Source organism: Mus caroli, chromosome 9 (genome assembly GCF_900094665.2).
Source record: "Mus caroli chromosome 9, CAROLI_EIJ_v1.1, whole genome shotgun sequence".
In the NCBI taxonomy this organism is placed as follows: Eukaryota; Metazoa; Chordata; class Mammalia; order Rodentia; family Muridae; genus Mus; species Mus caroli.
The window spans coordinates 47,779,598-47,792,158 of NC_034578.1; the positions used below are offsets into that span (position 1 = coordinate 47,779,598).

A 12,561-nucleotide genomic window follows, 5' to 3' on the forward strand; every position below is an offset into this window, starting at 1 on the left:
GGAATCATCAGGTATTTACTATATAACTTTCAAGATGTGAAAGCTGGAGACTAAAACTAAACGTAACTTAATGCATAATGGTCATTCTAAGTAAAATGGTCAAGGTGGTGAGGAACCAATGCTGAGGGGATGGGGATGGGATCCCGGAAAGCCGTGCTGCCTTGTTTCAGCCTTTCCCCAGGATGCCTCAAGCTACTATTTCATGAAAGGGAGGCCTTATGATTGAGACAACTTGAACACAGCCTGCAGGTACAGCTATGGCTCTGCACTGTTGCTAAAATAATATGCTAAAATTAATTTCAGAGCCATGCTTCTGTAATTATGAAAACTATCCACGATTTATCTATTTCTGTCTTTTAAATATAGATACATTTTAAATGAAAACATGATTTTGATTTGTCCTTTTAACAAATCAAAGTGTAAGTGGCTTTAAAAGTTCATTTTTAGCAAATTATAGAAATCTTAATAAGCAAAAGCAGCAGGGAAGTTAATAAATTGAGGTTTTGTTGTTGTTGTTGTTGTTTTTGTTTTTTTGATACAGGGTTTCTCTGTGTAGCCCTGGCTGTCCTGGAACTCACTCTGTAGACCAGGCTGGCCTCAAACTTAGAAATCCTGCCTGCCTCTGCCTCCCAAGTGCTGGGATTAAAGGCGTGCGCCACCACTGCCCGGCCAATAATAATTTTGTCTTTTTTTTTCTTTTGATTTTTCTTTACATGGAGTTCTACCTGTCCTGTGCTAGGTCTCTATAAAAAATCAAGATTTCTGAGATATTAAAAAATTACATCCTTAGAGGTAAGCAGAGCCATCAAAAGTTATCAGATCTCTGATAAAGAACAACTATTTGGTGAGGGATCATTTAAAAGACAAGCTTCTAACCTGGCCTATACTTTCTGACCCACCAAGCTCCTGCCAATGGAGGAGTAGTGCATCTCTTAGCCCTCACTAGAGAAGCTTCTTTTTACAACAGTGAGAAATGCAGAGATCACACCTGGCCAATACGCAGAGGGAGAGAGACTGTTGTAGAGTGTCCAGCCTTAAAAGGGACAGCTATACCATGCCCACTCCCTCCAAGCTCCAGGATCACCCTGGAAGGGAGGGGAAGACTATAAGAGACAAGAGGTAGTGGACCTCTGCATCAGAACAGTAGTTATTGGACATGGCAGTGCTGTTACACACATGAGCCCACAGAGGCTGGGACTTCCTGTACAAGTCCTGTACAAGATCAAGCCAGCCAAAATTCCAGCATGCATGGGGGAGGGACTCATGAAGTTCCAACTTTAGTGAGGAACTGATGGCTGCTGGAGGAGGTAGGGTCAGCTTTCCCACGCACACAGAGGCAGCACTAGGTAGACTCAGTGGGTTAAAAAACAAAACAAAACACATAATGTAGGGAGGGAAAAGTCACATGGAGGATAGATAAAAAGGGATCAGGTGGGTGTGGTGGTACATACCCTTAATCCCAGCACTTGGGAGGTAGAGGCAGGTCAATTTCTGAGGCTAGCCCAGTCTACATAGTTCCAGGACAGTCAGGGTTATACAGAGAAACCTCTTTTCACATCCCCCCCCTCCTCAAAAAAGAGAAAGAGGGATGGATTTAATCAAGATACATATATAAAATTCTCAAATAGCTAAAACCCGTATAAATACTCAAGACAAATCCTTTTGTTTTTTTAAAGATTTATTCATTTTATGTATGCGAGGACACTTGTTGCTGTCTCCAGACACACCAGAAGAGGGTATCGGATCCCATTGCAGATGGTTGTGAGCTACCATGTGGTTGCTGGGAGTTGAACTCTGGACCTCTGACAAAACAGTCAGTGTCTTAACCACTGAGCCATCTCTCCAGCCCAAGAAAAATCCTTTTAAAAGCCACATCTAAACTTTATAACATGTAGAATCCTTCAAGATCTGACCCTGACCACCTAGAATAGGCTAAGGTTAGCATGTGACTTTCCTGAAGGTGGCCCATTGTTTTTGCATGGTCTGAGATTGGTGAGCTCGAAGAGGCAAGACCCAAAAGAGACTTCATCTCAGGATTGCTTCTTGCAGTTGATATGTGTTTCCTGTCATTATTACACTAATATAACAATTCCTAGGCATTAGCCCACCCTACTGGGCAGATTTTCTGCAGCTCAATGAAGATGTACTGTTCTTGTAGTGATGCTATGTAGACAAATTGATGATTTCATAATTCCTAATAATGATTCTATAGAATTCCTAAGTTTATACAAGTAATTTTAAGCCCTCTGTAATATTAAAGCTGCAATGAGGGCTCTGTAAACCTTCATGTGTCATGAGCTAATTGCCTAAGAGAGAAAGCAGACTTACTTACAATCAGGGAATGCATTCCTTCTGGGCTGGGTATGAAACCATTACCTGATAACTAAATGTTGTAAACTGAGAATGAACAATTTATTGTAGGTGTAAAGACAAAAAATAAAATATTATCTGGTTTATCTGTATAAAACCTCAAAATTAATAAGACACTAGGTAGATGATTTGCCTTGTGAAAAAAACATGCTGACTTAAACATAAGAATTATTGTTTTAAACTCTTAATGAACTTTCGGAGCTAATGGCAGATAATTAATGTTTAATTAGACAACTACTAAATACATGTAAACATTTCTGTTGTAACTCTTTTTTTTTAAAAGATTTATTTATTTATTGATTATATGTAAGTACACTGTCGCTGTCTTCAGACACTCCAGAAGAGGGAGTCAGATCTCGTTAAGGATGGTTGTAAGCCCACCATGGGGTTGCTGGGATTTGAACTCCAGACCTTTGGAAGAGCAGTCGGGTGCTCTTACCCACTGAGCCATCTCACCCGCCCAGTATCTCTTTATTCAATTTATGATTTGAATCTATGTTTGAACTTGTGAACTTTTGAAAAAATAGATGCTTAGAATACCATGTGATCATGTATCCTGAAAAAGTACAAGAGCTAGGAATACTGAGAAGGTGAGAGCAGAAAGAGCAGAGAGCAGAAAAGAGAGCAGGCAGGCTTCTTACTAGACACATTTTTTCTTAACACCAGGTTTCTTCTTCCTGACAAGGACAGGGTTTTTTCACACTCAATGAGAAGGCAGAAGGTTTTCTTTCTCTAAGCAATAAAGGTTGGAGTTTATTTTCCATCCAGAATGAGGGAGTTCTTTCTGTGCTGGCACTTGCTCAATGAAACCTCCTTGGGGGGGCTTTTGCTCCATCCACCAAATATATGTGTATTCGTAAGTATAGGTGTATATATGTAAGTATACATATATAATTGTGGAGAGGATGAGACAGGCAGTCGGGCCCAACATGAATGTGCGTATGAATGTGTGTGTGTCTATGAATATTTACCTATGTAACATTGTTTTTCCTGCGAGCATGCCTTTCTTTTCCTGGTTCACAAAGAGTTAATTGCTCCAGGCCTCCCTCTCACCTGGCCAGAGAGAGAGGTGTGGCTCCCAGGCAAAAATAGAAGGAAACTGCAACAATCCTTACTTAACTCCCATCTGCTGCTAGCAAGAATTAACTAACAAATGTATATGTATATCTGTCTGTCTGTCTCTGTCTTTATGTAGGTACACTAAGAGAAGAGTTCAGAGTTTCTCACTAGAGATTCTTGCCAGCACCAAATATTTCAGTTTTGTTATATCAGCAGTAGTGACCCCATAAAGAATAAGATCAAACACTTCCTGACTGGTGATGCTTCCCTGGCTCCTCAGAGTGACTGATGTTCCCTCCGTATATTTCTGCCCTAGTTGGGACATAGTTACACTCTTGCCACTTTTTTAGGTGGTTCAGGGAACTGAACACAGGGCTTTGCATGTGCTAAGCAAATGCTCTATCACTGAGCTCTATATAACCCCAGCTCAATACAACCTGAGATAATGCTGTGAAATAATTTATACATATCACATATTTAGCATAGCATAATGCCTGGCATATATTTTACCATATATGAGTGAGTTTTGAGTATGTGAATTAAGAAATTCATAATATCAACTTTTTTCTTTTTTCTTGGATATTTTCTTTATTTACATTTCAAATGTTATCCCCCTTCCTGGTTCCCCCCCTCCTGGAAATCCCCTATCCCATCCTCCCTTCCCTTGCTTTTATGAGGGTGTTCCTCCACCTACCTCACTCCCACCTCCCTGCCCTCTATTCCCCTACACTGGGGCATCTATCAAGCCTTCAGAGGACCAAGGACCTCTCCTCCCATTGATGCATGACAAGGCCATCTTCTGCTACATATGCAGCTGAAGACATGTGTACTCCTTTGTTGATAGCTTAGTCCCTGGGAGCTCTGGGGGGGTCTGGTTGGTTGGTATTGTTGTTCTTTCTAATGGGGATACAAACCCCTTCAACTCCTTCAGTCCCTTCTCTAACTCCTCTATTGGGGACCCCGTGCTCAGTCCAATGGTTGGCTGCAAGCATCTGCCTCTGTATTTGTAAGACTCTGGCAGGGCCTCTCAGGAGACAGCTTATCAGGCTCCTTCTAGCTTACACTTCTTGGCATCCATAATAGCGTCTGGGTTTGGTAACTGTATATGGGATAGATTCCCAGGTGGGACAGTCTCTGGGTGGCCTTTCCTTCAGTCTCTGCTCCACACATTGTCTCCGGACTTGCTCTGGTGAGTATTTTGTTCTCCTTCTAAGAAGGACTGAAGCACTCACACTTTGGTTTTCCTTCTTCAGTCTCATGTGGTCAGTGAATTGTGTCTTGGGTATTGAGAGCTTTTGGGCTAATATCCATTTATCAGTGAGTGCATACCATGTTTGTTCTTTTGTGATTGGGTTACCTCACTCAGGATATTCTCTAGTTCCATCCATTTGATAAAGAATTTCATGAATTCATTGTTTTTAATTGCTGAGTGGTACTCTATTGTATAAATGTACCACGTTTTCTGTATCCATTACTCTGTTGAGGGACATCTGGATTCTTTCTACCTTCTGGCTATATTAATCCTGCCAATCCATGAACATGGGAGATCTTTCCATCTTCTGAAATCTTCTTGTATTTCTTTCTTTAGAGACTTGAAGTTCTTGTCATACAGATCTTTCACTTGCTTGGTTAGAGTCACACTAAGATATGTAATATTATTTGTGACTATTGTGAAGGGTGTCGTTTCTCCAATTTCTTTCTCAGCCTCTTTATCCTTTCAGTAGAGGAAGGCTACTGATTTGGTTGAGTTAATTTTATATCCAGCCAGTTTGCTGAAGTTGTTTATCAGCTTTAGGAGTTCTCTGGTTGAATTTTTGGGGTCACTTAAGTATATGAGTTGAGTATAAACTTTTGTAGTAGGATCTGATGAGTTTTTGGATTTCCACAGTTTCCGTTGTTATGTCTCCCTTTTCATTTCTGATTTTACTAATTTGGATACTCTCTCTGTATCCTCTGGTAAGTTTGGCTAAGGGTTTATCTATCTTGTTGATTTTCTCACAGAACCAGCTCCTGGTTTGGCTGATTCTTTGTATAGTTCTTTTTGTTTTTATGTGGTTGATTTCAGCCCTGAGTTTGATTATTTCCTGCCGTCTACTCCTCTTGGGTGTATTTGCTTCTATTTTGTTCTAGAGCTATCAGGTGTGCTGTTGAGTTTCTTTTTAGAGGCACTTAGAGCTATGAGTTTTCCTCTTATCACTGCTTTCATTGTGTCCATAAGTTTTGGTATGATTTTCATTAAATTCTAAAAAGTCTTTAATTTCTTTATTTCTTCCTTGACCAAGTTATCATTAAGTAGAGCACTGTTCAGCTTCCATGTATATGTGTGTCTTCCATTGTTTTTGTTGGAATTTCAGACCAGTATTAGTCCATGGTGATCTGATAGGGTAAATGGGATTATTTCAATCTTCTTGTATCTGTTGAGGCCTGTATTGTGACCAATTATATGGTGAATTTTGGAAAAGGTACCATGAGGTGCTGAGAAGAACATATATTCTTTTTCTTTAGGATGAAACGTTCTATAAATATCTGTTAGATTCATTTGGTTCATAACTTCAATTAGATTGACTGTGTCTCTGTTTAGTTTCTGTTTCTATGATCTGAAGATTGCTGAGAGTGGGGTGTTGAAGTCTCCCACTATTATTGAGTGCGGTGCAATGTGTGCTTTGAGCTTCAGTAAGGTTTCTTTTATGAATGTGAGTGCCCTTGCATTTGAAGCACAGATGTTCAGAATTGAGAGTCCATCTTGGTAGATTTTTCCTTTGACCAGTATGAAGTGTCCTTCCTTATCTTTTTGATAACTTTTGGTTGAAAGTGGATTTTATTGGAAATTAGAATGGCTACTCCAGCTTGTTTCTTGGGACCATTTGTTTGGAAAACTGTTTTCCAACCTTTTACTCTGAGGTAGTGTCTGTCTTTGTCACTGAGGTACATTTCCTGTATGCAGCAAATGCTGAGTCCTGTTTACATATCCAGTCTGTTAGTCTATGTCTTTTTATTGGGGAATTGAGTCCATTGATGTGAAGAGATATTAAGGAAAAGTGATTGTTACTTCCTGTTATTTTTGTTGTTAGAGGTGGAATTAAGTTTGTGTGGATATTTTCTTTTAGGTTTGCTAAAAGAAGATTATTTTCTTGCTTTTTTAGAGTGTACTTTCTCTCCTTGTGTTGGCGTTTTCCATTTATTATCCTTTGAAGGGCTGAATTTGTGGAGAGATATTACGTAAATTTGTTTTTGTCATGGAATTATCTTGGTTTCTCCATCTATGATAATTCAGAGTTTTGCTGGGTACAGTAGCCTGGGCTGGCATTTGTGTTCTCTTAGGGTCTGTATGACATCTGCCCAGCATCTTCTAACTTTCATAGTCTCTGATGAGAAGTCTGGTGTAATTCTGATAGGTCTGCCTTTATATGTTACTTGACTTTTTCCCCTTACTGCTTTTAATATTCTTTCTTTGTTTAGTGCATTTGGTGTTTTGATTATTATGTGATGGGAGAAATTTCTTTTCTGGTCCAGTCTATTTGGAGTTCTGTAGGTGTCTTGTATGTTCATGGGCATCTCCTTTTTTTTAGGTTGGGGAAGTTTTCTTGTATAATTTTGTTGAAGTTATTTACTGGACCTTTAAGTTGGGAATCTTCATTCTCTTCTATACCTATTATCCTTAGGTTTGGTTTTCTCATTATGTCCTGGATGTTTTGAGTTAGGAGCTTTTTGCATTTTACATTTTCTTTGACTGCTATGTCAATGTTTTCTATGGTATCTTCTGCACCTGAGATTCTCTCTTCTATCTTTTGTATTCTGTTGGTGATGCTTGCAACTATGACTCCTGGTCTGTTTCCTAGGTTTTCTAACTCCAGGGTTTTTTCCCTTTGTGATTTTTTTATTGTTTCTATTTCCATTTTTAGATCTTAGATGGTTTTGTTCATTTTGTTCACCTGTTTGCGTTTTCCTGTAATTCTTTAAGTAAGAGATTTTGTGTTTCCTCTTTAAGGGTTTATACCTGTTTACCTGTGTTATCCAGTATTTCTTTAAGGGAGTTATTTATGTCCTTCTTGAAGTCCTCTATCACCATCATGAGAAGTGATTTTAGATCAGAGTTCTGTTTTTCTAGTGTGATGGTATATCCAGGACTTGCTATGGTGGTGGAAAAATTGGGTTCTGGTGATGCCAAGTGACCTTGGTTTCTATTGCTTATGTTTTTACTTATGCCTCCCGCCATCTGATTATATCTAGTGCTACTTGCCCTTGCTATATCTGACTGGAGCCTGTCCTTCCTGTAATCCTGGTTGTGTCAGAATTCCTCAGAGTCCAGCTGTCTCTGTGACCCTGAGATTCTGGGTGTGTCAGAGTTCCTGGGAGTCAAGCTGCCTCTGGGACCCTGAGATCCTAGTGTGACCAAGCTCCTAGGATCCTAGGATCCTGGGATCCTGGGTGTGTTAGAGCACCTGGGATTTGAGCCTCCTCTGGGTGCTGTGGAACTGGCTACTGAGTTTGTGCCCAAGGTAAACTGGTGCAGCCTGGAAGGAACCCAAGCCACTGGTTGGGCGGGGTTCCTGCGTTCCTGGATCCTGCTGGTCCCAGTTACTTCTGGTGGCTTTGGAACAGATGTTGTTTTCTACTCACCCCTGATTCTACCTCATATTATCAACTTTAATCCCAGCATTTGGGAAATAGGCAGGTAGATCTCTGTGAGTTCAAAGACAGCCTGCTCTACATAGTGAGTTCCAGACCAGCCAGGGTTACATAGTAAGACGAGAGAGAGAGAGAGAGAGAGAGAGAGAGAGAGAGAGAGAGAGAGAGAGAGAAGGAAGAAAAAGAAACTCACATCATGAAATCTAAAGAGCTGGATAGGTGGTACATGCTTGTAATCTCACAACTGGGGAAGCAAAGGTAGGAGAACCACCAGGTGGCCCGAGCTACATAATGTGCTTGAAACCAGCCTGGGCTATATGAGATCCAATACTCTGTCTCAAAAACGATAAAAAACAAACACAGAAGACAACACACACATACACAGAAACGTGTGTGATGTGTCTCTCTGTGTCGTTCATCTTCTGCTGCCATCACCTCCTTTGTCTGCATCCTCACTGACCAGCACTTCTGGCCCTCTCGAGACTTCTAATCAGCTTCACATTGACAAACAACCTGTTTACAGAACCTCCCAAGAAATTTAGATGCAACTCAAACTCCCCCAAGTACAGTCCTGTCACTTTATACATTGAAAGAGAACCTATTTTCTTTCTTCATAGTCACACAAAGGACTAAGAGGTAACTCTACCTTGCTAAAGCCCAACTGCCTGCAGGGCTCTTTCCACACACTCAGGACAATGGCTTTCACTGGATCACTTCCCAGGCAGGTACATCCTACTTACCTGCTATTTTGATATTCATGTTGTTATCCAGCAGGAGATTTTCAGCCTTTAGGTCTCGGTGCACTACCTTCCGGCCATGGCAATAATCAACAGCAGACAGAATTTGCCAGAATTTTCTCCTGGCTTCAGATTCATTTAACCGGCCATGATTAGCAAGATAATCTGTAAAAGAAGAGAATATTTAAAACTATTCACAACAATAGAATAAGCTCAATTTTAGTATTCAGGAAAAACTTTTGACTTTTTTTTTTAATGAAAAAATGAAAATTCAAATAACACAAAAAAACATGTTTTCCACGTTTCTTGCCTTTGGAGAAGTAACCCCAACCAAATTTCATAGGTTCAACATAAATTCCAAGAGCCCAATATCAGATAACAGCAGGGGTGGCACAATGGTCACACCACATCTTAAAGTAAGTTTTATTTTATTTTTTTCTGCCTATGTACTCTCTGCTAATTTGCTAAAGATATATTGTTTCTTCACAGCATATTTAAATAAAAGTCTTCCAAGGCAAAGAACATGAATGAATTCTCTGATATACCAGAGAAGGGATGCCATAAGCATTACTTTCATTGTAAGACCTAGACATAGTTTCAATAATTCAAACCCTGATCTGCTCAAAGAAACAATTCTGATCTACCCAAGAGCAGAGAGACTTGTTTTTGTAACTATTATGTAACTGTACAGCTATGCAAATGACTGTAATAATTTTGCAGGATGAATGTGCTATCTTTGTATAGTGTTACAATCTTTATTAAAGCAGTTTAACTGAAAATTAATTCTACACTAACTATGTACATGACTTCAATAAAACTAAATGCTACAACCTGAAGAGATGAAAGCCTTCTAAAATCTTTTTGGGAGGGGACCCACATAAATTTTGAAAAAAAATTAATGTAATTTTCTTCAGTAAAGACACATTAGTGGCTGTCTTAAGATTACTATTTCTATGATGAAACACTATGACCAAAAGCAACTTGGAGAAGAAGTTTATTTGGTTTATATAGCCTGAATCATAGTACACTGAGGGACTAAGGGAGGAACTCAAAGCAGGGCAGAAACCAGTAGGCAGAAGCTGATGCAGAAGCCATGGAGGAGTGCTGCTTACTGGCTTGCTCCTCATGGCTCACTCAGCCTGCTTCCCAGGATCACCAGCCCAGGGATGGCACCATCCACAATGGGCTGGTCCCTCCCATGTCACTAATGCCTTAGTCAGGTCTTATAGAGTCATTTTCTCAATTGAGGCTCCTTTCTTTTCTGAGGCTCCTTAACTCTTGCTGTGTCAAGGTGACATAAAGTAGCCAGCACAGTGATAACATTCACACATTTCTCTGCCCTATGATTATTTCTTTTTAAAATTCATTTAAGGCCTCACAGTTGGGGGCTGGAGAGATGGCTCAGTGGTTAAGAGCACTGACTGCTCTTCCAGAGGTCCTGAGTTCAATTCCCAGCAACCACATGGTGGCTCTCTACCCTCCGTAATGAGATAGAATGCCGTCTTCTGGGGTGTCTGAAGCTACAGTGTACTTACATATAATAAATAAATAAATTAAAAAGAGTTTATAGTTTACAAAGTATGTTGGTGCCATACTATTTCATATCCTATAAACCTCTATGATAATGTTTGGTAATTCCCATATTATGAATATCAAAGCTGAAGATAAGTAGAGTTCAGAAAAGTCAATGGTTTGATCTGGTACCATAATCTGGGACTATTTTATTATCTCTTATAGACTCTTACTGAAACCCTAACCATCCTTTCAGAATCTTGCTCAAGTGTCACTTTACCCTTAGTAGTCTTGTATCATTTTAGGTAAAGAGAATCTCTCTTCTCTGAGTCTTAGTTACTGTTCCATTTTACTGTGATTACAATCAAGACAATTATAAAAGAAAGCATTTAATTGGGAACTTGCTTACATTTCAGAAGGTTAGTCCATGATCATTATGGCAGAAAACATGGTAGCAAGCAGGCCAGCATGGTGCTGGAACAGCAGTTGAGAGCTCACATATCTGAACCACAAGCTCATGGAAGAAAGAGGGAGACTGGGCCTGATATGGTCTTTTGAAACCTTAACCCCTTGTTTGTTTAGAGTCACACCAAGAGACTATATTGTTTGTGATTATTGTGAAGGGTATCATTTCTCTAATTTCTTTCTCAGCCTGCTTATCCTTTGAGTAGAGAGAGGCCATTGATTTGTTTGAGTTAATTTTATATCCAGACACTGCACTGAAGCTGTTTATCAGGTTTTGGAGTTCTCTGGTGGAGTTATTGGGGTCACGTAAGTAGACTGTCATGTCACCTGCAAAGAGTGATAGTTTGACTTCCTCCTTTGTATCCCTTTGACCTCCTCTTGCTGTCTAATTGCTCTGGCTAGAACTTCAAGTACTGTATTGAATAGATAGGGGGAGAGGGCAGCCTCCTCTAGTCCCTGATTTTAGTGGGATTGCTTCAAGTTTCTCTCCATTCAGTTTGATGTTGGCTAGTGGTTTGCTGTATATTGCTTTTACTGTATTAAGGTATGGACCTTCAAGTCTCTGAAGAAAGAAATTGAAGCCTCAGAAGATGGAAAGATCTGCCATGCTCGTGGATTGGCAGGATTAATATAGTAAAAATGGTCATCTTGCTGAAAGCAATCTACAGATTCAATGCAAACCCCATCAAAATTCCAACTCAATTCTTCATAGAGTTAGAAAGAGCAATTTATAAATTCATCTGGGGTAATAAAAAACCCAGGATAGTGAAAACTATTCTCAACAAAAAAAGATCTTCCAGGGAAATCAGCATCCTGTATCTCAAGCTGTACTACAGAGCAATAGTGATAAAAACTGCATGGTATTGGTACAGTGACAGGTAGGTAGATCAATGAAATAGAATCGAAGATTCAGAAATGAACCCACACACATATGGTCACTTGATCTTTGACAAAGGAGCTAAAACCATCCAGTGGAAAAATGACAGCATTTTCAACAAATGGTCTGGTTCAACTGGCAGTTAGCATGCAGAAGAATGCAAATGGATCCATTCTTATCTCTTTGTACAAATCTCAAGTCGAAGTGGATCAAGGAACTCCACATAAAACTAGAGAAACTGAAACTTATAGAAAAGAAAGTGGGGAAGAGCTTCCAGCACATGGGCACAGTGGAAAATTTCCTGAACAGACACCAATAGTTTATGCTCTAAGATCAAGAATTGACAAATGGAACCTCATAAAATTACAAAGCTTCTATAAGGCAAAGGACACTGTCAATAGGATAAAACAGCAACCAACAGATTGGGAAAAGATCTTTACCAATCCTACATCCATTAGAGGGTTAAAATCCAATATATACAAAGAACTTAAGAAGTTGGACTCCAGAGAACCAAATAACCCTATTAAAAATGGGGTACAGAGCTAAACAAAGAATTCTCAACTGAGAAATACTGAATGGCCAAGAAGCACCTAAAGAAATGTTCAACATCCTTAGTTATCCTTAGGGAAATGCAGATTAAAACAACCTTGAGATTCCACCTCACACCCGTCAGAATGGCTAAGAACAAAAACTCAGGTGACAACAGATGCTGGTGAGGATGTGCAGAAAGAGGAACACTCCTCCATTGTTGGTGGGATTGCAAGCTTGTACAACCACTCTGGAAATCAGTCTGGCGGTTCCCCAGAAAATTGGACATAGTCTTACCGGAAGACCCAGCTATACCACTCCTGGGCATATACCCAGAAGATGCTCCAACATGTAATAAGGACACATGCTCCACTATGTTCATAG

At 39.8% G+C, this 12,561-nt stretch overlaps 1 protein-coding gene across 4 annotated transcripts in view; it reads right to left on the bottom strand.

Moving 5' to 3' along the window:
• The window catches only part of Sik2 (salt inducible kinase 2), a 119,283-nt gene that overhangs the window by 34,369 nt on the left and 72,353 nt on the right, over window positions 1–12,561 (bottom strand). For all 4 annotated transcript variants that reach the window (XR_002378774.2, XM_029481051.1, XM_029481053.1 and 1 more), the window contains exon 4: window positions 8,799–8,960. Coding sequence is in view for 3 of the 4 variants with exons in the window: in XM_029481051.1 (XP_029336911.1) it covers window positions 8,799–8,960 (162 nt within the window). In the remaining variant the exon portion in view is untranslated. The remainder of the gene's footprint in view (window positions 1–8,798; window positions 8,961–12,561) is intronic.